The sequence below is a fragment of the Semicossyphus pulcher genome, unplaced genomic scaffold (assembly GCF_022749685.1).
Source record: "Semicossyphus pulcher isolate SPU_LCO1_2020_fin unplaced genomic scaffold, fSemPul1.0.p SCAF_8, whole genome shotgun sequence".
NCBI classification, from domain to species: domain Eukaryota; kingdom Metazoa; phylum Chordata; class Actinopteri; order Labriformes; family Labridae; genus Semicossyphus; species Semicossyphus pulcher.
Genome location: NW_027211759.1, coordinates 4,471,968 through 4,499,581, shown reverse-complemented (window position 1 = coordinate 4,499,581; position 27,614 = coordinate 4,471,968). Strand labels below are relative to the sequence as shown.

General features: G+C 44.7%; 1 protein-coding gene across 3 annotated transcripts in view; it reads right to left on the bottom strand.

Moving 5' to 3' along the window:
- plekha7a (pleckstrin homology domain containing, family A member 7a) overlaps positions 1 to 27,614 on the bottom strand; it is a 165,900-nt gene that overhangs the window by 119,263 nt on the left and 19,023 nt on the right. The window contains exon 1 of one of the 3 annotated variants that reach the window (XM_069685815.1): positions 204 to 1,103. The exons of the other annotated variants lie outside the window; for them this stretch is intronic. Within the exon in view, the coding sequence (XP_069541916.1) occupies positions 204 to 274 (71 nt within the window). The 5' untranslated portion in view covers positions 275 to 1,103. Of the gene's footprint in view, positions 1 to 203; positions 1,104 to 27,614 lie in introns of those variants that run through there. 3 annotated transcript variants of the gene reach the window in all.

Below are 27,614 nucleotides of genomic sequence, written 5' to 3'. Positions count from 1 at the left end.
TTAAAATGAAATGCATTAACCGGACTCATTGGATCAACAACTGTCCCAACAACCATTTTCAGAAACGCAAGAAGAGCCATGACTGAACCCTGAGGGACACCACGGATTAAAGTGATTAAAGCCAAACATCCTTAAACACTTTCTGTATCAGCGCGGGAAGCAGAAGCAGAGCTGGGCTACATGACGGGGGTGTGACAACATACCTGCAGGGTGCATGGTAGAAGGGATATCCAGCATGAGGGATGTGATTGCAGTATCCAGACTGATTCCACATGGTGCTTTTTTTCTTCTTTCTCGTGATTAACGTTCACAAGTGGCGCCGCTGCTTCTTTCTACTTTCTATTTCTAGTGGCGGAGAGAGTCAGACCCCGGCTGCTGGGAGTCACATTAATCAGCGTCTCTCCTCTCGTCTCTCGAGTGGCTCCATGGGGAGAAAACGAGAGGTGGCGGTGGGTTCGAGAGCAGGGATTACTGAGAAGAAGATGAGGTGAGGAAATGAGAGTCCAAACACAGGAAGGAATGATGTCAGGTGAGTCACGTCTGGTGTGGTTTACACACCTGGAAATGAAGCAGCCCCCTCTTAACAATGCAACTACTCAGCAGAGCCTCAGACGACCGCCCCAGGTGAAGTCTGACATCACAGGTTATTCCTTTAATCCTCCCTGGAGACAGTCATTTTCCCAGGTGTAACCAGGTAGAACAGATGTCTTTGAGGTTAACCTTGCTGAGCTGTGTCTTTTGCCTGGTAAATCATGCGTCTCCAGCTTCCATCTTAATGATTTGGCTCACACTTCAAGGATGTTCGACCTCTCGAGCGCAGATCCACATCAGACAGCGGTTTAGATGAGCGGCAGATTTCAGAGACATTCGTTTCTCCAGCAGTCCCTGATGGCAAGAAGGGGATGTTTATGTCTTTTACACGTGCGGTCCATTCTCTGCAAAGTTCACAAGTGCTAAAGATCCATCTCCTCCTGACATGAGAGGGTTAAAATCCACAGCTCCTGCGTCCCTTCGCTGGCTTTAGTTTGTCTCTTGAGGTAGCCGGCTCCGGCACAAGCGCTTATTTCCCCAATCACAGGCTTCCCATCGGCTCTCCAGCCTCACAAAACAGCAGCGGGGCACGGAGCTGAATGACTGAGCATACTCACAGAGAGAGAGAGAGAGAGAGAGAGAGAGAGAGAGAGAGAGAGAGAGAGAGAGAGAGGGAGAGAGAGAGAGGAGGGAGGTGTCACAGAAAGAAAGAGAGAGAGAATGTGTCAGAAGTGAGAGAGAGTGAGAAAACGAGGAAGAGGTAAACAGAGCGGAGCTACATTCCTTTTCCTGCCTCATGCTCATCTGGCAGGATACACACTGAGAGGAAGAGAGAGGGTGTGTGTGCGTGTGTGTGTGTGTGCGTGTGTGCGTGTGCGTGGGAGAAAGAGAGAGAGAGAGAGGGAGAGACAATGACTGTTTACATGCACACAAAATGTGCTCACAGTGTAATATAACACCTGAATGCAAACCTGACAGAGTGCATGTAAACACCTCCACCTGTCCTTTTCCAGGACGAGTATGATGATGTCACTTGTGGTCGTGTAATCAAATGAAAGTATATAAAGTCGTGTGGTCGTGTAAACAGCGGCCAGAGGGAAAATGTACACCTTAACTACATTTCCTGAAGTCCAAAGATCAGACGGCAGCTGTCAGTACAGCAGGAAGTTTTCAAATGTGCTTATGTCAATCAATTCAAGTCTGATTAGTCGCTCCGGGAAGTTGCGATGTTGCGTTCCCGCAAATTCACACAAATCACTGCAACCTTTCCGCAAATTGGAGCAATCATCCAACTCACTCCTTCTTTCTTCTCTGCAGGCTGTCCAGGCTCAGCCTTACAGAGAGGGGAAGGAGCTCGGACATCCAGGGGGAGCTCGGAGTAGAGCCGCTTCTCCTTCCCATCGAAAGGAGCCCGTTGAGGTGGTTCGGGCATTTGATTAGGATGCCTCCGGGGCAAACCCAGAGCCCGCTGGAGGGATTTTATATCCCGTCTGGCTTGGGAACGGCTCGGAATCCCCCAGGAGGAGCTGGAAAACGTTGTGGGGAGAGGGACGCCTGGGTCACCTTGCTGAGCCTGCTGCCACCGCGACCCGACCCGGAGTTAGCGGGAGATATCAGCTGGGACACAGCTGATCGGTGTGATCGTCTCTCTTCCATGAGCTTCCTAATCCTGCCTCCAAGTCTTTAAAGAGACTCCATGCAGTGAATCCATGATAAACACTCGATGTCTTCTTGTGATCATTTTGTCAGCAGTCCACTTAGCCACTGTCAAATAGTCTCCTCAGTGAGGCCGTAATCCCTCTGTTCTCCTATCAATGGTTTTATTGCTGCAGCCAAAATAAAAAGTAGAACAGCGTAAATGTAATAATGTGTATATTCTCCTTTGCACATGTGCAGTGTGAGATGAGCATTCCGTTTTTACACATTTTATTTGTCCTCTCTTCACAGAAGTCAACAGGAAGTGATGTCAGAAGACAAACAGCTGGCTCAGCCATTAGCTGGCTCTATCACAGAGCATGTGTGACGTGTTCAACAAGAAAAAATAATCCTATTATTGTATTATTTCATAAACTAGATTTTAGTTTATTTTTACTATGTTTTTTCTTCTTCTTCTTTTCACCTCATATAAATCTGATTATTGATCATTATTTTGTACCACAGACACACAGTAGTTCGTTGTCTACCAACTGAACATTGAGGTTAAAGATGCAGCTTTAAACATGAACATCAAAAACCGCCAACGGAGCCATATTTGCTTTTTGTTGTTCCCTGACTTTCAATGGAATCACGTGATGACATGATTGTTTCCAATGTAACGTTTAGGGCTGGGTATCCATGTGGATTTCTCAATTCAATTCGATTCCGATTCAAAGGTCCCGATTCGATATCGATATCGATTTGTGTTAGTGGTCAGTTACAACATCAGTGCACCTCTAACCTGGTGCATTATCAACATGTTAAATGTTTATAATAAGAACTGACTAAAGAAGTGACATCATGAGCTTTTTATTTAACATGATTAACACACAGCAGTCAACACTATATTAACAATGTTATGAATTAGACAGATTATTAACTTTTGATTAAACGAATTGGGCCTCAACTTGCGCGAGATTTGGCCACGAGATCTCACAGCGCGAAGAACAAAGCCACACAAGAGTTATAGGGAAAGACACACTGTATAACAACGTGCCGAAAACATCAGTGCCAAACTAACTCACATATTCATGGACGCACACACGATAAAAAGAGTCCGTCTGCGATCTCTGACGTCTCCGTAGTAGCTGCAGTAAACAAGTCCGGGCATTTCTCCCTTCGAGGTGAGTCGTGCTGCATTCAGGAGCACTCAGAAATGTGAGTGATCAGACACGTTTTTACATGTTAAAGATCGATCTCGGGATTTATTAATCGATATTGAGAATCGATTTTTTAAACCCAGCCCTATTATGGTTTTACAACACTGTTCAAAGTTTACTATTAGTACTATAAAATTGTGCTTTTTTTTGGCCTTTCGTGCCTTTATTAAGAGAGAGAGGACAGTGTTGGAAACAGGGGAAGTGAGAGTGGGGATGACACACGGCAAAGGGTCGAGGGTGGGGTCGAACCCAGGGCCTCTCATGGAGGACTGTAGCCTCTGTATTTGGGACGCTTGATTTAACCGCTGAGCTAAACCAACGCCCTTTGATCTGGTTTTGATACAGAGCGACCAGTTATCTCTCTTTTCCACACAGCTGAACCGTTTTCTCTGTAAAAGTCACGCCCTGTCAAGTCAGGAGTTTCCTTGATTTGCCCAAACAGCAGTCCAAGATAGATAAACACTTCACCATCAGGCGAATCCTCACAACTGAGAGGCTGCAACTCGATCGCGTTTGACATTTCGTTTCTATTGATGAATCAGGTTATTGTTTAATTATTCATAACAGCTGAGATACAGTTAGAAATATATAAATACTTCAAATTGTCTGATAGTTCTTGTAATCATATCATTATACTGATGTTTTCCTAACAGTCACAGTCACAGTGTTGAGTGCATGTAAACACAGCCTGTCTGGAAAACACTGAGAAATTACAGACTGAGAGTGACGACAAGTGAAAAGGTGGATATTAGAAGCTTAAATGTGATGAGAACGTTCAAACAGATAAACAGAGAGCAGAGCTAAAAGCAGACAGCGTTTTAGTCAACAGCAGGTTTCATCACAGCCTGACTGCAAACCTCCCCGTCAGCACATGAAGCCTGCAGGTGAGAGGTCACCTCTGTGCAGCTAAACAGAGATGTGCCGTCTCCCCCCGGAGAGGTGGTCTACTCCGGTGCCCCACAAAGCAGAGCGCCGCTGTGACCCCGCTGAAAGGACGAGTCTGCTGCACCTGGGGAAAGGCTGCTGGTGGCACAGCCGCGGAGCTGGCAAAGTGACAGCTTCACTCACTGCGGGTCAAAGTCCGGACATGTAATCTGATATAAAAAGAGTTTGCACGGGGAGGCAGCGGCCTGAAAAGGTAAAAGAATGCAGCCACTGGATTAGAGCACAAGTGTTTGTTTCCTTCCTGTATTCACTGAAGGGATTTACACTTCACAACCCCGATAACTTGATGATTAAAGTTGTTAATTTGTGCAGAAACATGACATGACCTCATAAGGAATGTGCACTGCTTTGGCGTCTCCCTGTAGACACTCATTCATTTATGACATCTTACACCCTGTTATGGCACTCTTACTATCGTCTTGCATCAGTGTCCCGTGTGAAGTGAAAATCCCTCAGCCTAATGAGAGCCGGCGCTCGTTTCACAAGCCTGTGGCACTAGCAAGAGACGGTTTCCACCCATCCGTGGAAAAACACCGACACAGCCGGGGGACACTTGGTGATGTTTGGTCGGGGCATTCATCACCCGCTGAACCAAATGTAATCAAAAAGCATTGTATAAGTGTCCGTCCGGGAAGAGCTCATTTAATGCAAAAAAAACAGATGGACCGGCGAGCTCTGGTTGCATTTCACTGCAGATATCCGTCTGTAACTCTGACCCGACAGACGTTTACGTGAGGGCTGGGCCGACAGTCTTTCCCTTTCATTAGCAGAGGAAACCCTCACACCAGCCGACAAGTCTTGACTTTTAATTCCTTTCTTTAAGGTAAAAACAGACTTTTTCCGCACAGCCAGAGAAAGTAAAAGTGTGCTTCCTGCTCACATTTAGGTATAAACTCTCTGCGCACCGCTGCGTGTCTCTGCTGCCGGGCTGCTGACAGCGCTGTCAGATGAAGAGTCAATCACAGTGGACAGCAGCAGCGGAGGTGGAAATGTTACCAACGTCTGGTTTAGAAGGGAAGCAGCCAGCTGCACTGACAGTCATGTGTGCAGCAGAGGGTGTTTGGGGTCATGCTACTGTCTGGGGTCACGATGCACTGTTATTATGCTCTATACTCTAAATGTGTAATATACTTTCTGACTGACCAGTTACCTCCAAAAAATCTCAACAGATTAATAAGAACAACTTTGATTTGCAGCCGAACTGCTTCTTATAAAAGGCGGCTTTTACATATTTAATTTAGAAACAAACATTAGTGAGGTTCACTGTTTGGGAGGGTTTAAAGCCTGGTAGCTAGGGATGAGTATCGTTAAGATATTAACAGCATTACTACTCTGCTAAACGAGCCGGTACTTTCACGGTATTCTCATCAAAACAAAAGAAATTAAGAACAGAATTAAGATTTAAGATTTATCTGAAATGTAAAATAAACAATTATTCACAGCAAAAGAAACAGCAATGTTTAGAACAAATCTCTATTATAGATGTATGGAGGATAGTGGGCGGGGCTTATCAATTAACCCGGTTCGTCACGCATACTAAGTTTGCTGGGTAACAGCGTCCAGTGAGAAGTGTGTATATGAGACACTTCAGTCAGCTGTGAGGACAGATCGCTCGTGTTACAAGGAAGTGTTACCACAGTTCTCTCCGCCATCGTCACGGGCGGGACCTCTTGTGAGTGCGCGCTGTAGCGTAGCGAGAGAGATCTCTCTTCTGGATTGGGAATATGCATCACAGATGAAGGTCGAACTCTTATTGCAGATTAGAAACGGTTTGTGAGATTAAATGTGCAAGATCATGTTTTTGTAGCGACAATAAACAGGACATTTATTTTCTTTATTTCTCCAGTAACGAAAGCAGAACCGATAACATCAGAAGTTTATCAATACTGCGGTACTTCACAAGACTAAACCACCGACGACACAGCAATGGTTAGAAATCATAAGAGAGATTTTTACTATGGAAAAGATGACCTGTCAACTCAAGCTGAGAGAGAATGTTTTTAGTGCCACCTGGAAGAAATGGATGATTTACGACACAGTGTGAAATCCTCGTGGACTACCTGAAACAAACAATAAGAGATCAGATATGTTTTCTCCCTTCTTTGAGAATGGACTCAATAAAAAATAAAGTTACAAAGAAGTATAAATACCGGGTTTCGGTACCCATCCCTACCGGTAGCTGCGCTATATCAGGCGCAAGTTGCTGAATAACGTGTAGATCAAGAGTCACACATCTCTGTCAGGTGACCTCTGATATCATACAGTTTACAAAACAGAGTTTATCCACACAGACTGAAGTAGCATCATCGTCTGTGGTGTAATTGGTGAGTTAGGTCTCAGGGGAGGAAAGGTAGGAGAAGGGAAGATGTGGCTGAGAAGCAAAGGCAGGGAGGGGTGGAGATTGAGAGGGAGGTGGTGAGGGAGGGATTGGGAGGCATGAATAGAAGGTGGGAGGAGAGGAGGTGGGCCGGCCTGTATCCCACTGTTTGTATTTGTTGTGAAATGTAATTCCAGCACAATCTAACCACGCTAAGAAAACCTAAGGGGACCTTCTGCTTCCTTTGCTCCTTCCTCCTCTGTCTTTACTCTCCCTGTGTGAGGAGGCAGGTGGTCCGGCCCCACCTCCATCCACCCACGCACAAACATACACACACACACGAGAGGTGGACGATCTTCCGCACAGCCTCAGTGTCACACATCAGGTAAACACAGAGAGGTATTTATATGCACATTCATGCATGACACGTGTGCAAACAGCTGAGGCACGCATTCTAATAAATATACGCTGTATGCACACGCACAGCGCACATGCAGCGGTTGTCATCCTGCAGACAGTTGACAGCTGTGTTGAATCATTATGTCAGTGGGTGAGATGGCAGCAGTGTGATTGGGTCTGTGGTTCGGCTTATCAGGCTTTTACAGCCTGAACCCCTCCATAGCAACTCGCTCTTGAATGCACACACACACACGCACACACGCACACACGCACACACGCACACACACCTTCCTTACCAACCTCCACCTCCCTGTGCCTGCTGTCAAGGTCACATCTGAGCCCATATTACTAAAAATCTGTAAAAACAATGCTCAGCTGCAGCCTCTCAGTCTGTCTCTGGGTGCGACCTGCAGCCCGACAGCACAAACATAAAACATAATAAAGCTCGTTTTGGATCAATGCCATTGATTTTAGACAGAAGCTGATATTTCTGGCTTTAAAGTGCAGCTCATTCTCTGCTGTGGATGTGAAACCTCCAGGACCTGACATTTTCACCTCCACCAAGACAGCGCCGTGCATCCTGCAATCCGATATCACCAAAACAAAATAGTGTTCCAAACGGTACATCAGACAAGTGCTACCTGTCTGCAGGATGACAAACACTGTAGGTGTGTGTGTGTGTTTTAAGTACATACATGTTTTTAATGTGTGTCTGTTCTGTTTGCACGTCTGTGTGTGCATGACTGTGCAAATAAATATGGAGTCAAAATAAAGGTCTGCAGTTCTATTTCACGTTCTGTGTGCATGTGAAAAATGTTCCATGCAAGTATCTAAACTTGTGACTTCGTTGTCGTCACACAAGTTTTGCAAGAGTAGAAATATTTTGTGCTCACAGATAAGATTTGCAAAAGTGTGTAAAACCTTTTTGTAGCTGTAGAAACTATTTGAGTGTGTGTTCAAATTTGTGCCTCAATATTCCACAAATTTCCTTTCAGCATGTGTGCACCTTACACGTGCACGTTACTAGTTGCAAGCACAAATTTCACCTCCACGTTGTCCACTGCCAATCTGATCAGAGGAAGCTAAACTGTCCAATCAGGGCAAAACTGATTGTAGCGTGCACGTTCCTGATGGCCGACAAGAGGTTTAATATAGACGGGAGAGAGAGGGAGACGAGACATGAATTTATTCATTCTCAGACTTTGTAACGTGAGACGTTCATGTCTTAGTTTAAATCAGAAATAGATACAAAGCTTTGACTATTTGTTCCTTTTTTTATTGCAGCACCACACCAAACGTTTTTAGCCTTTGTTTTTAGCAACCATTTAACCAGTTGAAGGACTTCAAGCAGCAGCTCGGCTCACAACTGCTTCATTCCGTGTTTTAATTCAGGGGTTTGTTTGCTGTGGAGAGGAGGACACCTCTGCAGGGGCTGTACAGTGGTGCAGTGGTTAGCTCTGTCGCCTCACAGCTCGAAGGTTCCTGGTTCGAATCACTGTTCAGACGTAGGGCGCCTTTCTGTGTCGAGTTTGCATGTTCTCCCCGTGCATGCGTGGGTTCCCTCCGGGTACTCCGGCTTCCTCCCACAGTCCAAAGACATGCTCGTTAGGTTCATTGGTGACTCTAAATTGCCCGTAGGTGTGAATGTGAGCATGAAAGGTTGTCTGTCTCTGTGTGTCAGCTCTGTGATTGACTGGCGATCAGTCCAGGTGTAGTCCTGCCTCTCGCCCAATGACAGCTGGGATTGGCTCCAGCTCCAGCCCCATATTAATGATGATGACATCGGGGATGTAGTTTGTGCTGAGTAGGATTTTCATGATGATGATGACTATACTGATCTTGCTGATGCTGCAGATGATGATTATCATATTTAAAATAAAACCCCCTATACTCTGCCTGTCAGCACCAGTGTCTGATCGCACTTGAAGCTGTTTGTTGGCTCTCACTGACTCCGCCCCCTCCTGTCTCGATCGCCGCTTGTGTTGTATTAACTCTCAGATGTTCGTCGCTTTGGACAAAAGCGTCTGCTAGATGAAATTGTAACATCTTTTTCCTTCTGCTTATCCGGGGTCGGGTCACGGTGGCAGCAGGCTAAGCAAGTTAGAAAGTTTGTGAAAGTCTTCACATCACCCAAAGCTAAGAAAGTAAAGTGTTGATTAGAGTTCTGCCAACTTGACACAATTCTTTCCTCTACTGTCATTAAAAAAGTTGTTTCTGGTTCAGTTTTGGCTTCTCCCACGCACTCACTATCTCTTGTTCAGAAATGAGACACATTCACACTATCTCCAGCTGCCTCGTTTCCTCCAACTCGTCTGTGTTCATTCTCTGCCTGGTGGGACTTTATATTAGTTCCTCAGGAGAACTTGACCAATCGTATCACTGTTCACAAGTCGGCAGAACACAGCACGAGCTGCGTGTCTCTGGATGAGAAACGTTCGGCGCTGATCAGAAAGAATAAGTCAAAGACAAGTCTGTTTATGAGTCCGCAGGGAGACTTCAGAGACGGGAGGTTTGTATGAGCATGTGTGTGAGGGTGGGGGGGGTACGTGTGTTGTAACTGAGAGAGCGGGATGCACTCCTCTGGTGGAGACTATTATCTGGCTCATATAACTCGAGAACGTGCGCTCAGTCTCTGGAGAAGCTTTGCTGAATGACGCAATCAGCTCAGTGTGTGTGTGTGTGTGTGTGTGTGTGTGCCTGTATCCCCGGGGATCTTTTGATCCAGATTCTTCAATCTTCATTCACACACACACACACACACACACACACACACACACACACAAGACACAGTCCTACTATTAATACTCTGTCTCTGAGCTCTCTCCTCTCACGGTGCCTCGAGGCCTCGCATCTCTAAATCTCTCGAGCTGAAATGAGACACCACAATTAGGAGAAATCTTTCATACGCTGAATCAGATCCTCAGTTAAGAGGAAAGAAATGACACTCTCTTCAAAAGATTTGGATTTAGTGGATTTGATCGCCTGCCTGTATCTGATTAGCGGGGCGAGCTTTGGTGCTGAACAACAGGAGTAAAACAGAGCTTCACGCAGCCCGAGGCTCGTCTCTGCATTTTCAAATCAAACAGGGAGAGAATATTAAGAGAGGATGAGGAAACCTGTCTGCTGGCGATATTAAAGCACCTGCAGTGAATGTCACATCCTTCCCCTGACCAAGGTAAAGAGGAGATGAAGGGTTCAGGGAGAATAGCTGTGTGTTTGTTACCTTCATTCATTCAGGTGTCCACATTATAACGGCGACCTGCTGTCAGGTCGTATGTGGCTTTGAGAAACTTCTGATGCCTCGCTGATGATCGCACATGATCCAGGTGACAGGCGCGGCTTGAGCTGCTGCGAGCTTCACAGACGGCACCACTTCAGATGTGAAAGAACCACGAACAGCCTGTCGATGCACACCTACAGTACGTACCTGCTCTGTCACTTTAATGAAATTTAACAGCCACCTAGATGGTTAGCTGCTAACTTAAGCTGCAGTCATTTGGTGATAAATAATCTTCAAGCGAAGAGGTGAAGAGGAATGTTCCAGCTTCTTCACGGTGACGTTTTGCTGCTTATACAGAATATTTGTCTTTTCAACTGTTGGACAAAAAGAAGCAATTTGGAGACGTCTCGTTGGACTCTCTTGACTAAATAATCAATTAAATATTGTGAAAATTATTGTCTGATTAATAAATCCAACTATTATCTCTGCTGCTGATCAGAGCCCCCGGGGGCTGGAGCCTATCCCAGCAGGGGTTACACCTGGACCAATCTCCCTGCGGCGATAGTCTGAGACGATACAGCCGCTCTATATCGCTTGTTTGTTGAAGGGAGGTCGGATCGATCTGATGCATTTGAGGAAGTCGGGAAATCTGAATACTGAACGGCTTTCGTGACACAGTTTCAAGGGAATTTTAAATCTAGATTGTTAGCTGTTAGCTGTTAGCTGTTAGCTGTTAGCTGTTAGCATGCAGATGCAGAAGCTAAACCGTCGTCAGATCACGTTCCACCTGCTCTTGCTCTCCTCACCGACTGTTTTTCTTGCATACGCCACAGCCTGCTGAGTATTACTCGGACTACAAGCGTACTACAAACAGAACACTTGCCTTCCTGGAAATCTCCGTCCCTGTCTACTAAATACAATCTGTAAATAGAGATAACACCTGGACTGACCACCAGTCAATCGCAGGGCTGACACATAGAGACAGAAAACCTTTCACGCTCGCTCTCACACCCACGAGCAATTTCAGAGTCACCGATGAACCGTAATCAGTCAGTTGCCTCTTCTGCAAACAAGGTACCTGTTGATACTGACATGGTTATTGTTTATGGACGGCAGAAAGACGCAGTCTACTTCAATTTACTCTCAACAAAACGATACGGTGTAAGAAAACATCCAGACGCCTGCATGTATAAAACATTAACCAGAGTTTCTTTCAGTATTTTGACCAACAAATGCATCAGTTTAAATAAAGACAACTGGCCCTACCTGCCCAACAGAAGTCATTTAAACAAATACAAGTCTTCCACCTGGAAATATCCACAATATGGATCTTAAAACGATTTCTTGTTCAGCTGTAGATTAAAAGAAAACACAGCTCATCTCTGCAGCTTTTGAAGTTTCATTATCTCTAAAACACTTCTGTGTTCTTTTATTATTTCTGACTTGCAGACGTCTTTTGCAGAAGTGTCTTCCCCCACAAACACTCTGAAGCCACATTGGTATGCAGGCCGTGCAGAATCCTCAGAGACAGAATGACACTGTAATGATGCTGTTGAGAAATTGGCCTGTTGCATCAGTAAATAGTAATGAGACACAACAAGCAGCAGCTCCATATCAATGTGTCGGTAATGTATATGGACACAAAGGATAATTGTATCACTGCGTTGTGGATGTCAGCATGTATGTGTGAAAGGAAATGCTTTATCAGGTAGGACTATCGTAATGAGATCAGCTTCCGGCACAAACAGCTATTTAATGTGCATCATATTTATTCAGTCCAACATCACAATACTTTGTAATAACACATCCCTTTGTGCACTGGGAGTCTAACACAGAGGAGAGAAGAGTCTGCCCCTCCGTAAATCAAAGCACATAAGCTCATTGTCGCTCCATGAAGAGGCTCAGGTTCAAAGTCAAGCAGCTTTTACAGCCACACACACAGACGAGAGGATTTCACTCTTTCCAGCCAACAAAAGACTTTTACTGAAACTTTCCATGACACACAGAAACCTGAGAGACAAAAGGGAACAAAGATGAACTCAGTTTGTTAAGTGCACTTGGTGCACTCTTGGTCAAGACCTTTCTTCTTTATAAACGGCGGTCCGACACTCAGAGCCGACTGAGAGGTCTGCGTTTGAAATGACAGGTCGCTAACGGGGCACGAGCACAGATCCTGATCGGCTCTCTGAGGGCCAAACAGACACTCAGCCTGTGACTGCAGATACTGAACCTGCAGCCAAACTGCACCTGAACACAAAGTAACTGAGAAACATGAGTTATATATAAACTATGTTGAAAACCTGGCGTACCCTGGTTGCCAAGTCTCCCTGGATTTCCTGTTTGCCTCTTCACGTTCAAGGTTTCAGATTCATAAAAGGTAAAAATGCTAAACAAAAAGAAAATCTTTCCCAGGCTGAGTTAACTCTCTTACAAATATGTGGAAAACGGCCACAGAAGAATCCTGAATTTGATTTAATATAAAGTATTTCTGTATGAAAAAAGCTTTTCCAGCACAAGATTACACGCCGAATGATTTGATAATGAACAACTTGCTGTGATGAATTCTCCTGATTCATATTTCTGACAGGCATTCTCCTCTAAATAAGTCTAAATTATCCACATTAAATTTTTCTGAACCAGCAGTTGGTTGGTTTGAGTCACATCTCCAGAATATTAAATTCTCCTCACAGATACGTCTGCTAAATAAATGCGGTCATCTCTTGGTTCATTAAATCCCCCGGAGGAGCGCCCGTTCATCTGTCTGTGCTGAGTCTCAGTTTCACTGTAAACAGGAAGTTACACAGAGGCTGCACTCTGGCTTCCTCAGCGGCATGAAGCCCAAACAGAAACAGATTCTCTTGTGATCGACTTTAATTAACGGCTCTTCAGTTTGCTGAAAGAACAACATCATGATGCAGATTAGGAACAACATGAAGCTTTGTCAGGTCTGTCCTCAAGAGGAGAAGGAAACTACTTTAACATGCTGGTTTGTTAAACGGAGGGCGGAGCAATCATTTCTGATGCATTCAAGGAAGTCGGGAAATCTTAAAAGCTTTGCTGAGACAACGTCAGGTAGATCTGTCTCAAATTTAAATTTTAGATCTGGAACAGATTGTTAGCTAAACTTAGAGATTACTAAGGTAATATAATAATAAGATAACGAGCCAGGAGCCGGGATGTCATTACGACAGATTACGTTCTGCCTGCTTTCACTCTCAACACAGACTGTTTTTCCTGCCTGCTGATACGTGATTGGTCAATATTACTCGGACTACAAACAGACTACAAACTGAAAACAGAAAACTTCCCGTATTTAAAATCAACGCCGCTGCCTACAGATTCTACATGTCTATGAAGAATCTTTTCCCAGCTACTATTATACCACTCCCATTGAGGTGTGCTGAAGCCAGAAGTCTTCTAATCCTACATGTTGTCTGTAATAACAAGTTAACTGGCTCTTATTGCAGAAAACAGCCAATCTCAACTTTTAAATGCAGCTTTTAATAAAGAAAAATCATGCTATCAGTATGATCTTTCACATGCCCAAAGAAGAAGCTTTAAACGTGCGTCCTTTGAACAGAGCCAGCAGCTCTATCAGAGGCTCCGGTCCTCGCAGTGCAACAGTGAAGTTAATGAAACGTGAGGCGTCGCGTGTGACCACAGGTGAGTGATCAGTATAACTCCTGCCAGGGTCAGACATCCCTATCAGACCGTGTTTGCTGCTTCGGACTCGCTTGTCTCTGAAACCTGGCCGGAGCAGCAGCGTCACTTCCTATCCTCCATCACTGTCTAGAATCTTTTACCTTTAAGCACCTTACATCACGTTCTGCCTCCGAAATCCTCCTGCTTCCCTCATTACGCTCCTCTATTACCTCTAATTGGATCTTATTATTAAGGGGAAGAAAATCCCTTCAACCACTTACTCTCTCTTTGTGCTCTATCTTTTAAGGAAAAGGTGCGAACACGTCGGGCTTTCATTAAACTCCCGGGTGATTCTGCTCCATTTCTTCTTATCGCTGTGCCGCCATTTTATGGACATTAGTTAAATTAAGCTGAGTTTATTATTATTTTATTGCACTCGTCACTGGAGGAGAGATATTCACATTATTAACACGACCACTGATCTGCTTAATACGACCAATGATTACATAATAATGATCATCGTCCCCGTAGGTTCATTAGCTCCGACGATGCTTACTGACTCGGCAGTGGTGAAACGACGCCCTGCAGGGTCGATTTTAAATAAAAAACAACTCAAATTGATATAAATTGCAGCTCATTAACTTTGCCTCCTATTTAATATTATGAATTATAAGATCATATGAGTGTGTCCTCGTTATTCCAGCTTGTGAACTGGATGCACTGGGACTCTGATTGAAATGGAAATGACCAGCCCCTCGCTGCTTCTCTGTGACTGAGGAATGAGGCGGCTCAAACCCCCCGCTCTACCCAAAAGTGACCCCTTTCAGTCAGCCTTCAAAGGGCCGTGACAGTGAATGGGCCGACAGTCACCGCCTGGAACAGAAGAAGAGCTCACTGTCACTCCATCACAGGCGCTGGTGACACGAAAGGAAATTCAAGGTTGGGCTTTACTGTTACTGCCGGAGAGGTCGGAGACAATGTACAGTACGAGGGTGTCAGCGTTAGAATAAAACAGGACCAATGAGATTCAAACACAAGCAGCAGAAACAAGTAACGTATTGGTTGGAATATAAGACGTTTTTTTCCTTGAACTACATCTGAAAAAGTTGGATCGTCGTATATTTGGGGTCTAGACTTTAAAGGCCGATAGACGTTCACAACAGTAGACAAGTGAACCCCTCATGACTCACAAGTTCAGAGCCATGGGGATGAAAGACGAAGAGACGCGGGGATCGTCCGGAACAAAAGGCTCATAAATCGGGTTAATTTTTAAAGTTATAATCTCAAAGATCTCAGATTCGTTCTCTTTGGCGGCACCTGTGGTGATAAACGGTAACTGCGGGAGCACACTTCCCAGATATCCAGACAGTGCTGCATGTGTGACGTCCACGGTTGGCTCCGGTTGTAACTCTTGATTTTCCTGGCTGACGGTCGCTTTCCTTTTCAGACTGTTTGCTTCATCTGAGCGTCGAGTTTGTTTCTTTTTCTTTGGATTTTCACTTCTTGTTGAAGTTGTATCTGTAGTCATCCATCTTTTCTTTGTTTGTTCAGCCATAGTAGATTACTATGCAGCACTTTCAGAGACCGGAAAAGCAGCCGCTTAGCTCCGCCTACCCTCTCTGGCAGACCAACCACTGCTGGCTGATGGAAAACGCGTCACTAACTGGGCGCTGCTTGGGATTTTTTCTGTGAAAGTCGCCACAGACACCCAGTCTGTAATACTGCAAATGTAAAGGCTTTCATCAGTGGGCCATAGAGACTTAACAGACATTTATTTACATTATTACTTTAAGATAATTGTTGTCACAGAGTGTAATGTCCAAAAATGGTGAGCCCAAAAAGATCAGGGGCCACGTAGAGCTCCGTGCCCCGTCCTCCTGCGCTCTCAGTGGGCTAAGCCCGGCCCTCCACACCTTGGTTAAGCTCCTGGGAGTCTCCCAGGACCGAGCCTGCCCTCCCTGGGCCGACAAACCGCCGCCTCTTACAAATGCTAACAGTCTTAGCTAACAGATGCTAACAGAGAAAATCATACCGTGGTCCTTTGAGTGGTCACTCTCAAGAGACAGACAGGAGAGTGTGTTACTGAGCTGACTCCAGCTGTTTCAGGACTGCTCTATAAATAGACCTCACCTCGATAGTTCATGATTTATTGACATTTTTTAAAGGCCTTTTATTTTATTTAAATGTGACAATTTAATCTTAAAGATATTGAAAACATGATTTTATTTAAAAGGTCAAATAAAAGTATTTTCGAAAAACGTATAATCGTCTCTTAGTAACCAGGTACAGGTACATAAGACGAATTAAAATGTTCTTGCATGTGATGGAAGTGAAGAGGAAAAGTCGAGGAATACTTTGCATGCATTAGCCTTTAGTTTCTGAGGATTTTAATGTGTTAAGTGGCCTCATTTTTTACTAGCATTTACAGTGTGCATTAATGAGCCTCATATGGTTGGTGGCTGTTGTAATGAGGCATTCAGAATCGCATTACAGTAAGCGAAGGCAGGGAGAGTTAGGCCTGAACAAAGGCTTTTTAAGGGCAGTAAAGGCTTCAGCCTTGAGGAAACACAGGGAACTCTCCGCATGCTCATCTCTCTGTCGTCGCCTTCCCATTGTTTGGAAATGTCACATGGTCACACTGAGAAGGTTGACTTTTAATCTCAGGTAGATTACAAAAGATGAGCTGCAGAGGGGAGAAGTCTCGGTCCATTGCTTTAAATGTCTCCAAAAGACCAAGAGCGCATTATAAGACATCTGTGCTGATGTCTATTAAAATGCCAAAGACCTTGGTGAATGATGCATATATGCAACACGCAATACTGCGAGTGTACTCGGCTGGATTTAAAGCTGGTCAAATACCTCACATTGCATCAGCACACAGAAATGAACAAGAATGAAGGCATAGTTTCCAATTTAGCTGTGAGCAGAGTTTCAGGTCCTCTTTTCTAAAGTTTCTCTCACTTTTCAGCGCCCGCAGTCGGCCACAATAACATGTTGATGTGCCTTTGTGCCACTTGTTGTTTCAGTAAAGGTTGTTGGTGCTGTATCAGCGAGTCCTCTAAGTATTGCGACCACAGAGCTTGTTTGTTGCTACCCTGGAATAAGAGTCAAAGGATCCTTTCCATCCCAATCGATGGCAGGCAGCATCCTCATCCCTCACATGGACAAACAAGTGGAACAACTTTGTATCCCATATATCTTCCTGAACCACAACACTGGGGGACTCTATGTCACCAAATGTTCCAACATTTCTCCAATAATAATTACTCAGGCCACTAGAGGTTGCTGACTTACTATAAACTTAAGTTTGGTTCATAATAAGCTGTTGCACTGATCAATACGATCATATATTTGGGTCTCAGCTGTGTGCAGCCTGAAGCCAGAAGGAATACATGAAGCCAGGACTCGAGCTTAATGAGATGCAATGCAGACTTTGTTATTTGATTAACATTCTTATCTACAGCAGATTAACCGTCACGAAGATGCTTTAATTGAACGTCAGTAAAGAAGGGAGATAAGCATAAGATGAAAATACAACGTGATCTGGCAGAAAGTGTCAAAAAGGATTTCAGTTTGATGCATCAACATGTTTATACAGCTTTATACTGACAATGGAGCGACGGCCCACCAAAATCAGCACGGTAACGAGGGTTTTTCAGACCCGGAAAGACCCGCTAATAAATGCCGATTGTCTCTTTTCCCATTGCCGGCGGAGTATACTCCTCTTTTCTGCTGCGTCACAGCAAATGCACCGGAAACAGGGCCGCGTTCTCGACTTATTTCTTCTTCCCCTCGGATCAGAAGACGCTCTCTCACCTCGCTGTCTTGCCAGTGTTGCTGCATCTTACAAATTTGCCGTCGTTGTTGTTCTTCTTCTGTGTTTATGTGACAGCGGCCGGAACTTCTATGCGTGTCATAGCATCGCACCGGAAAGGGGGCAGAGATTACCGTGTCGACCTGGGTATTGTGTTCACATCAATGCCGATGGGAGCCGAGGCAATAATTACCTGGGTCTACTGCAGAGTCGTTTGACCGTGTTTGTTGGCTCAATTTTGCATCTATTTAAGCTGCGCTCATACTGTCAGCCGCACCACCACCCCAGCATCCACCTGCAGGCTGCAGCAAGAGGGGTTTAAGATATGATCTCATCACTCCTTAGATTTCTGCATGTGAAATAAATCTGCGAGGAGTGGTGAGGTCGGAGCTGAGACGTTCTGCTGTTGCAAGAAACATTAAAGCTATCACAACGTGAGTTGTCTGACTGAAAAACACAATTAAAAGCACAATAAAGAAAAAACTTTGCAGACTTTGACCAGAAGATATCAACAGGACGAGTGCAGCGCCGAGGCTTCATACATAAATTACTCGCTCACTGCTCTTGGTTATTGTTGTATTTCTCTATCAACATTTCCAATGCACGACACATGAGGGTGCACAAGTGACATAACAGATGATATAGTTTATAATAAGACAGTAAATCTCCTGCAGTCACAGAAATGTTTTTTCTTCTTTCTCGTCTGAAAATCAACTTTATACATTTTTTTTACCTAACGTATGAATGCATCTCAGTCAACCAGACATTGTGTGCAATCAAATAATAAACATTTACTCACAAAATACATCTGCATAAACAATTTGCATATGTAATTACGATTTGCATAAAACAACCAGTTAGGGAGACACATTATGTGGAGCGTCAGGACCAGAATAGCTGTGTGGAGAAACACGGCTGCAGTCCTTCACAGTAAAGACAACATAATGACGAGTCAGGAGTCCTGACATCGAAAACCTCCAGCTGAGAGAAGAATGTTCAATGATCAACACGATGAACTAGGTTGTGTATCTTTGTGTGACGTCTCTGAATAAGTCGGATGAACAGAGACGCAGATATTTTATTACAGCCGAAAACATCAGTCAAATATTTGTGCTGTGAGCTGTCCTCTGCCTCTGCTGCTTTTAAAATCTCTACGGCCCTGAGGTTCTTAACTGGAGCACATTGAAACACAGAGGTCTCCTCCTCTCCAAAACAAACAGGTTCTGTTCAGGTATTAAAGAGCAGCTCCAGTCATGTTTTAAGAGATATAAAATGCTCTGCTTGAAATAATAAATTGTGTCTGATATGATTTTTCTGCAAAATATGTTTTAATTACTTTGTAAAAATCCTCCCGAGGCATCTCCTCCTTCTTCCTCATTAAAAATTCCCAAATCTGCAGCCCACGCCTACTATGCAAATTTCCAACCGCCCCCTCCTTCGCGAAAACAAAACACGTCTCTGCCATCGCTTAGTGGCGACTTGTTGAAGTAGTGGGTTTGCAAAACGATGACAGTTACAGCTTGGTATGGTTGCCATAGGTTGCACATAATGATGTGCTTAGCGTCACCCCGCCCATTAACTTAGGTTTGTGACATCACAAACCAGTGTTGCTCAGCCTGTCCTTGGTACACTGCAGTTTAAAGCAGACGGGCCCAGCCATGGAGATGACTGCTGATGTTGTCCCTGATATGTCTTGTAGCACATGAAGAACACCACATGGAGATGTTCACAAGGTGAAACACTGGATCTCACTGGAGGGCGTCTTTAACACCTGTAAAAACACTCCTAGATTCCCAGTTATTGTCGCTGCTTCTCAATCGGAGTCCATGTGTGTTTTTACTGCTATTATCACAGCAATAAGTGCTTTTCATAAGCCTAAGTTGTGTCACACTCTCCAGTCCTGCGTAGTCTGTTAGCTTCAGTCTCTGCGGCTCTGTGTGCTCGACTGTTACCCAGCTCACTTTGCTTTCTTTCTATGCACTTCTGTTTATTTGTTTTTGTTTGAACTCCCACCTACAGCAGCCTTGGCTTTCTTAAAAGGCGTTATAAAAATCAAAGTGATTATTACTTGTATTATTATTGAATGAAAGAGCTTCGTGTGGTTCTTCAGTGCACTTAAGCAGACACAAGTGAGATCCTCCAGCCTGAATTATTTCTTAGATGTACTTATTTATTTGCCATCATAGTTCTGACTGACTCTCATACTCAATAAAGAACAGACGTTCTCTGTCATTCATCCTCTGAGCCAAGCAACACAAAAATAGGGGCGCTGGTTTAGCTCAGTGTGTAGAGCAGATGTCCCATACAGTGGCTGCAGGTTCACTCCCGCCCTCGGCCCCTTGCTGTATGTCCTCCCCCTCTCTCTTCTCCCAATATTTCCTGTCTCTCCTCAGCTGTCCTATCAATGAAGGCAAAAATGCCCCAAAACTTAATCTTTAAGAAAAACAAAGAAACACAAAAATAATATTCGGGCTGCCTTCAACAATCTTCCTCAGAGCACACAGAGAGCTGACCGCTGAGCTGCAGAGTCAGTGTGTACAAAGGCAGAACACGCCTGGAGACGGCAAACATGCACGCTGCTGCCGTCACAGACAATGTCGGGGGGGGTGGATCGAGAAGACGCTCTGTTACGCGAGCTGGCTTATAAGTGAGAGTATTCCCGTTATCAGTGGCACCTCGTCCCGGTGCTGGTTAATGCTGTGGCTATATAAACGGACCGTTGACGGAGCAGGCGTGTCACGCACACACAGCGTGAGGTTGTGTGTGCAGACAGGAAGTAGGAGACGGTGAGCTTTCCAAAGTCACCGTCACTGGTCTGATCACACTGATTAAACATAGATCTGAACACCGTTAGGAATGGTAGAAGACATACTGTATAAGACAACTGCAGCCCACAAGTCCGTTTGTATTTATATAAAGACACGTGTCGCTCCTCCTGAACTCTCTCTGCTTTTCATGCGTGTGTCTCTGAACCAAGAGTGATGCGAGGAGCAGGAGAGGAGTTTGTTTCGTGAGAAGGAAATAAACTTTAAAGTCCCAAATAAAAAGAAGTGCTTGTTAATTTTTTACAGGGACATGAAAGCACACTGCGTTTATCTGCTATTATTTCCTTTTCCTTTTTTTTACTGCAATAAAGATTGCAGAAAAAAAAGTTATCGCAAAGTCAGTTTTTTCCAATATCATGCAGCTCGAACCAGAGATGTGGACTTGAGACTTGGTGACTTGGACTTGAGTCGACTCGAGTCACTGTTTTGGTGACTTGCGACTCGGACTTGCAAGTTAATGACTTGAGACTTGACTTGAGGCATGCTGACTCAGATGACTTGCGTGTGTTCATAAGTTTGAATGCTGTTAAATATAAAATGATCAAATTCAATGTTGTCAAGTTTCTGTCTAACTATCAAGTATGTACGCAGCGCAAACTGAGAATCATGATTGGACGACTCAAAAAGCTCCCCGGTATGTGATTGTCATGATTGGATGACTGGCTGTCAGACAAACTCCTCGCTATGGCAACACGCAACATCAAAGCCCCCAAAGAGAAGCCTCATCAGTCGTACTCGTTACTACTCAATACGCTCTCAGAGCAGACCATCATCATGGCTGCGTCTGTGCCGAGATAATACAGATACAATTCACTGTCATACTTTTTGAACAGGTTATATAAATAGTAATATCATTATTAGACGAGCTGCTAACACCTTGTCTTTTCTCTTTATAAAGACCGGATACTACAGGTAACAGTGCTGGATCTGGGGTGGAAAAAAAGTGACTTGACTTGCCTTAACTGAGGACTCGACTTGACTTGACATAACCTGTGACTTGACTTGACTTGCCCAAGAAAAAATGACTCGAGACCTGCTTGAGACTTGACCAAATGACTTGAGACTTACTTGGGAGCTGAGCAAAGATGACTTGGTCACAACACTGGCTCTAACATCTATACATGGTTATTTGTTTACAGCTGATATTTTTTAAGTCGTATGAGAATCAGTATCTGAAAGGAAAAAATGGTATCATAACATCCAGCAAACACACAGCAGTCATATTCATATACTATAAACTCTACAATATACCTTGTAAACATATGCTGCATCAACCACTGCTTACGTCCACATGAAAGCTACATGCTAACAATCAAAATAAAAACATCCTGTTATCCGTCTCACTCTGGGGTGTGAGAGTTCTCTCTTGAACTGGCTGCTGCCACAGTGTGTGCTTTATCATCACAGCTCACCGGGGGCTTAGACAAAAAGCAGGCTTTTTTTACTAATGGTCTGCTTTATACTGCTAACCTGATTCAGTCAAACACACAGCGCTTGGCGGCGACCAAACAGCCGATTCACCACCTGAATACCAAACAGGTCGGCCAGCGAGCAGACGGCCTGACACAAACATGTGACTGAGAGGGGTTTGGGAGACTACTTTACACTACGAGGAGAGAGGGAGAAGAGACTTTTAAAAGCAGCTTAAAGAAAATATATGTTCCTCATGACTGTAACTCCGTCTGAAGCACCATTTCCTCTAGTTTCTATTCTCTGCAGAGTCATCTCTTATTATCTGCTATGTTTAAATTAAAGTCTGTATGCTGTATCTTTTTATCCAAGTCATGTTCTATATATAATCAATGAATCGTCTTTGTTTACATTATGTGTTATGTAAATGAATATGACTCTCGCGGTCCTGATCCTGCACAGGAATTTCCCACCCACACACGACACACACTACAGAAGCATTTCTGCTCCGACTACTGGAGCGACTGCATAAACAAATCTGACATCCTCCAGGTTAAACCCTTCAGGGAGACTTAGTGACAACCGTTTCCCATTTCTGTCATGATTAAATCAATATCATCGCCCTGAGGGAGGCGGGGAGCTGCACAAAAGGGCACCCGAGGCGGAGGAATGTGAGGAGTCTAACGACAAGCCTTCCCCATTCTGATTTTTACGGTAATCATCAGCGGTGTCACATCAAGAGAGCATTAAGTAGCTAAATCCTCCTCCTGAATAATTGACTACATCTCCAGATACAAAAGCAACAACCCTCCGCCCATGACAGACATTCAGGCTGACAGAATTAGACTCCTCCAGAGAGCGACTCCCACCACCGGAGCAGGGAGCGACGCACTCAGAACAAGAAGTGTTTCCAGTGTCAAACATGAAACCAGCTGGCTGTCGTACAAAACATTCAGTGCTTCTGATTAACCAAATATAGAATAATGCTAATTTTCTAGCTAAAATATTATATTATGCAGCCATCTATTAATGTGTGCTAAATGCCTCCGTCCTTTACATTTCTGTGGATAGGTCTGTCAGCTTAACGCCTACAGTAACTCAGGTTTCTGTGTGTTTAACAAGATAATGTGATGTATTAGAAAAACACCTTTTTAAACGCCTCTCTGCTGCACTACAATTATAGAGCGCTGTCGAGGATTTTGTCAGTCAAATCATGTGGCTCTGCAAAACAAAGCTTCGACCATTTGTCGCTTGTGTTTTTTTAGTTCAGCGTCAGCCTGAACTCCTGAATCAGACCACAGAGCGTCACGTTTAAGCTGCATGATGCACGCTGCAGAGAGCGCTTTGACTGCCAGCTGGACAATAAACATTATCGTCATTTTAATTATCATTTTACCAGATAAAGATTCGAGTTATCAAGTATCTTATCAGAAATATAGCTAAGGTTCGCGGTAGCTCAGCTTGCAGCCCCCAAAGCCCTGCTAAAGAGCGTATGAGAAACACAGATTCTATTTGTAAAACTGCCGTATTCAGAGTTTTAACAGTGTGAATCACCAGATCCTTTAGTTTTGGAGATGAGGTGTGACCTTCTGAACCATGAACGATGAATTAATTTTAAGCTAAAAACCAGCAACGCACCTAAAAAACAAGCTAACCGCAGCTTAACTGGCGGCTGCTCCTCTAAACCTGAGTGCGCTAAAGAATGACACTTTGTTCACTGTTGTAACCAGTTAAAATCACACTTTTCTTAAGGTTTTATAAATAATGGATTTCGGGTGCCGGTTTGGCTCGGCGGTTGGGTCGGCGACCGTGTACGGAGGCTGCGGTCCTTGATGCGGTGGCCCTGGGTTCGGCTCTCGCCCTCTGCCCTTTGCCCGAGTCATCCCCCACTCTCTCTCCACCCATTTCCGCCACTATCTACTGTCCTGTCTCTTAAATAAAGGCCAAAAAAATCATTTAAAAAAATAAATAAATGATGGATTTCAGTCATGGGATGTGTGGATCTGAAGTTATCACAGAAACATTCTAAGCTACAGCTCGGCTCACAGCCCCGGGAGCACAGAGTAAACTTCACAACCTGCTAGCCTTCTGCCTCTGCAGCGCTGCTTGCACAAAGGCTGAGCTGAAAAACCAAAGGGCAGATTTTTGACCACAAGTAGACTCGAGAAATGTTTAATACAATTTATTTTTATCTGTAAAGCACATTTCCGACACACAAAAACAAAATGTGCTTTACTGAAGGTTAAGATAAATGAGTTCCGGAGCGAGCATGCAAAAAGCAAAACACATGTATGAAATAACCTTGCACTAACACACACTGTACTTAAGTACCTGTTCACACTAGAGCGGACACACAGGACAACAATAGGAACACACAGGTGGGTCGCCCTTCAAGTTTTCTTCATGTAGTTCAGGGTTTCATGGATGCTGCAAAAACAGTTGTATGATGTGCTCTTGATGTCACCAAGGTTATTTAAAAAACCTGCTTTTGAATCCTCTTCAGCATGTTTTCCTTAGACTGAATTTACCTTTCATATGTGGATCAGAGAACACATCTCTCTTGCTGCCGTGCTGTGCACAGCCTCACACATTTCCAGCCACTGTGTTTGATTAAGAATAAATAAACCTACATTCATGACGGGTCATCAAGAGAGCTGGCATATTTAGCCTCTCAGCACAGCCTGCATGTTTACCATGTCTGGCTCTCTAAATGTAAAATAGAGCTTCTGTGGTCGGGTGCACACAGGTGTTTTGGAATTCAAAGTGTTTCTGGGGGCACATTTGGATGTTCAGTCTTTAGGATTCCATCTGGTTACGGTTGTTTAGTTCTTACATTAAAGAGCAAACAGCATCTTTTAACTAGAAAAGCTTCTGTTTGTGCATCCAGGCACTGAAAACCGTTAAATGCAGTTTGAGGACACTACCTGGGTTAGAGCCAAACTGATGGCAGGTTTGGACAATATGGGATTCATGTAGTATCGTTTCTGAGGCCCCGTGTCCATCTAGCGCCTTTTTCTGTCAGAAAAGCGCTGGCAGGGCGCTGGAGAGAGCGGGGATGTGCGGTTTTGTTTCTATGACAACTATAAGTTTAACTTACTACAGCAACAACAAGCTTACAACGCGTCGGGCGATAACAGCACACTTACCAGCAACATTTAGTGTCCGGCCGATCTGCTCCCACAAATGGGCTTTTCGCTCTCTTTTGTGAAAACCTACTGTTGTTTGTTTGTCGTATAGTACAGTTCCGGGTAGATGCAAACAGCCACAACAAGTTGTTCCTCCATGTTTGGTGTTAACTTTGTGACGAGTGTCGCCCCATGTGATTGGTTGCCTGTTAAAAAAAAAGCTGTGGAGACGACACCAGCGCCTTTCTGAAAAGTTCTCAACTGGAAGCGCTCGGAACGGCCGTAGCGTTCTGAAAAACGACGCTGGGTGCAGCACTTGTTCTCTCGGCGGCCGCTCGCAGCCGCATACGCTCTGTCCTCATTGGGAACAATTGAAAAAACACGCTGGCGCTACGTGGACACGGGGCCTAAGGCAATTCCTCCTGCTTTGCTTCGTCAGCCCGGCTCGTGTCTCACAGCAGGATCTCTAGAGAGTGAAGCTGAGAAACTGCTGAGCGAGCCAGCAGAGGCGTCATAAAGCTCTCGTCAAGCTGAAATAATCTCATGTTTGCATTCAGCTCGGGATCAGTGTGAGCGAGTTTCACAGTCAGGCCGCTCCCTGCCTTTGTGTGTTGTGTTCATTTGAAGCCGCTCACACACTCACTAACAGGTGTGTGTGTCTGCCTTTATGTCTCATATGTCCTGTTACAAACAATAAAGCTGACAAACTCCGCCACACACAACCTATTTTATTACGTGCCTGCAGGGCGATGCACTGTACCAACCGGGGAGCTGCGTTTCTCACAGATATAAAGAGCCAATGAGCTGCTCCGCACGCTCCTCAGGCGAGGCACAGAAAACAGCAGCAGGTCAACGCTTAACAATGCTTGGATTTAGTTTTTCATGACGGGCTTACCTTGTGTCACTCGTCAGATCCCAAGTGGAAAACTCATGATCGTGAAGGTTAGTGACCACTCTGGCCGTCCATGGCCAGGCGGCGTGACGTTTGATAGGAACCAGCTCGTGACCGGCCTCCTGCGCGAGGTCGCGGCTGCAGCAGGTACCCATCCTTTCACAATAAAAGACCTCTCTTTATCTCTCTCTGACACCTCACTAGCTGCTGGACACTTCTGATTTAGCTTCCTTTTTCCAAGATCTTCATGTCCAACCTACAACATTTCACTGATGTCTCTCTCACGGCTGTCTTCTCTTACAGTCTCAAATTTAGGATCACAAGAGTCTCAATAAAAGGTCACCAGGATCAAAGCAGATGGTTGAGCATCGTCTCTCTTTATGCTCCCTTCTCGGTCAGTTTCTCTCCACTGTCCCGATCAGTCTTCTCTCTGTCTCCGACCTCACATGATTTCTCTCTCCTAGCTGCATCGCTAATGTTTCGGCGGCCCGGCCCTCCTCCTCACCCTGACAGAAGTGTCACTGTCTCCCACCAGCAGCCAGACTTTAAGAGCCACAACATTGTATTAACCATCTTGTTGTTTCTCTCACTCGCTGTTTGCATCTGTGTCCCTCAATCCCTCCTTTGTGTCCGTCCTCGCTCTCTCAGTGTGGACCACAGATGGACCCCCTCCGCCTTTTCCACAGACAACATTCATGTAGAGCAGAGCGAGACCGGCCGGACGTACACCGTGGAGACGTGTGGGCTCGTCATGTGGAGAAATTAAGCCGGCTTCAGATGCATGTTTCCATTTGTAGGCTTCAAATATCAGGCATTTTTCCATATCTGAAGATTGTGTTACAATAGCACATCTGTGCTGCTAAAGCATGTGTGTAAACCTTTGATGAAGAATGCTGCACCAGCCAGTTCTCACTCCAACTCATGGATTACTGCAGCTTGGAGAGTTTCCCAAAGCTGCACAATAAGATGCTGTAGGAACTGCTAGCGTACGTTCTGGACATTATCTTGACCAAACTCTCACGGCAGCCATTTTTCTCTGACATCAGGCTCGGGGCGGGAAGCTTAAAGCCATCAAAATGTGATACTGCTGCGTTCCAGGTTTTAAGTGCTGTAAGTACAGGAAGTCTATTAGGATACTAATGACCGACAGAGGCTGATATTTCTAGCTCCGTCCACCCGTCGTTTCAGAAGTGAAGAAGCCTTTTGGATGAGAGGTGAAACGTCTTCACGAACTTCAACCAAGTCCACTTGCCTTTTGGATTAAGCTTGGAATTACCATGACCTGGCTGAGAATCTTCACGGACATATAGGAAGTATGGTTTCCTGATTCATCAGCACCTGCCATATTTCAAGTTAAAACAAAAGCTGCATCCTTCGGAGGATGTATTTGAAGGGTGATTGCGTCACAGTGGTGCGTCAGAGGCTCCTTCAGATGCGGCCGACAAATGTGTCCTCCTTTTCCCGGGCCACGAAGGATCCATCGGGTGCATCCTTCATGGCCCAGCGTATCTCAAGATTCAGTCCGCGCCAATTCAAACGAGATAGCTCTTAAGCAGCCGAGGAATACACTTTTACACTGTTAAACAAAACGAAAGGGGCCTTGAAACAAATGATCTTTAAAATAATAGGTTAGGTTACC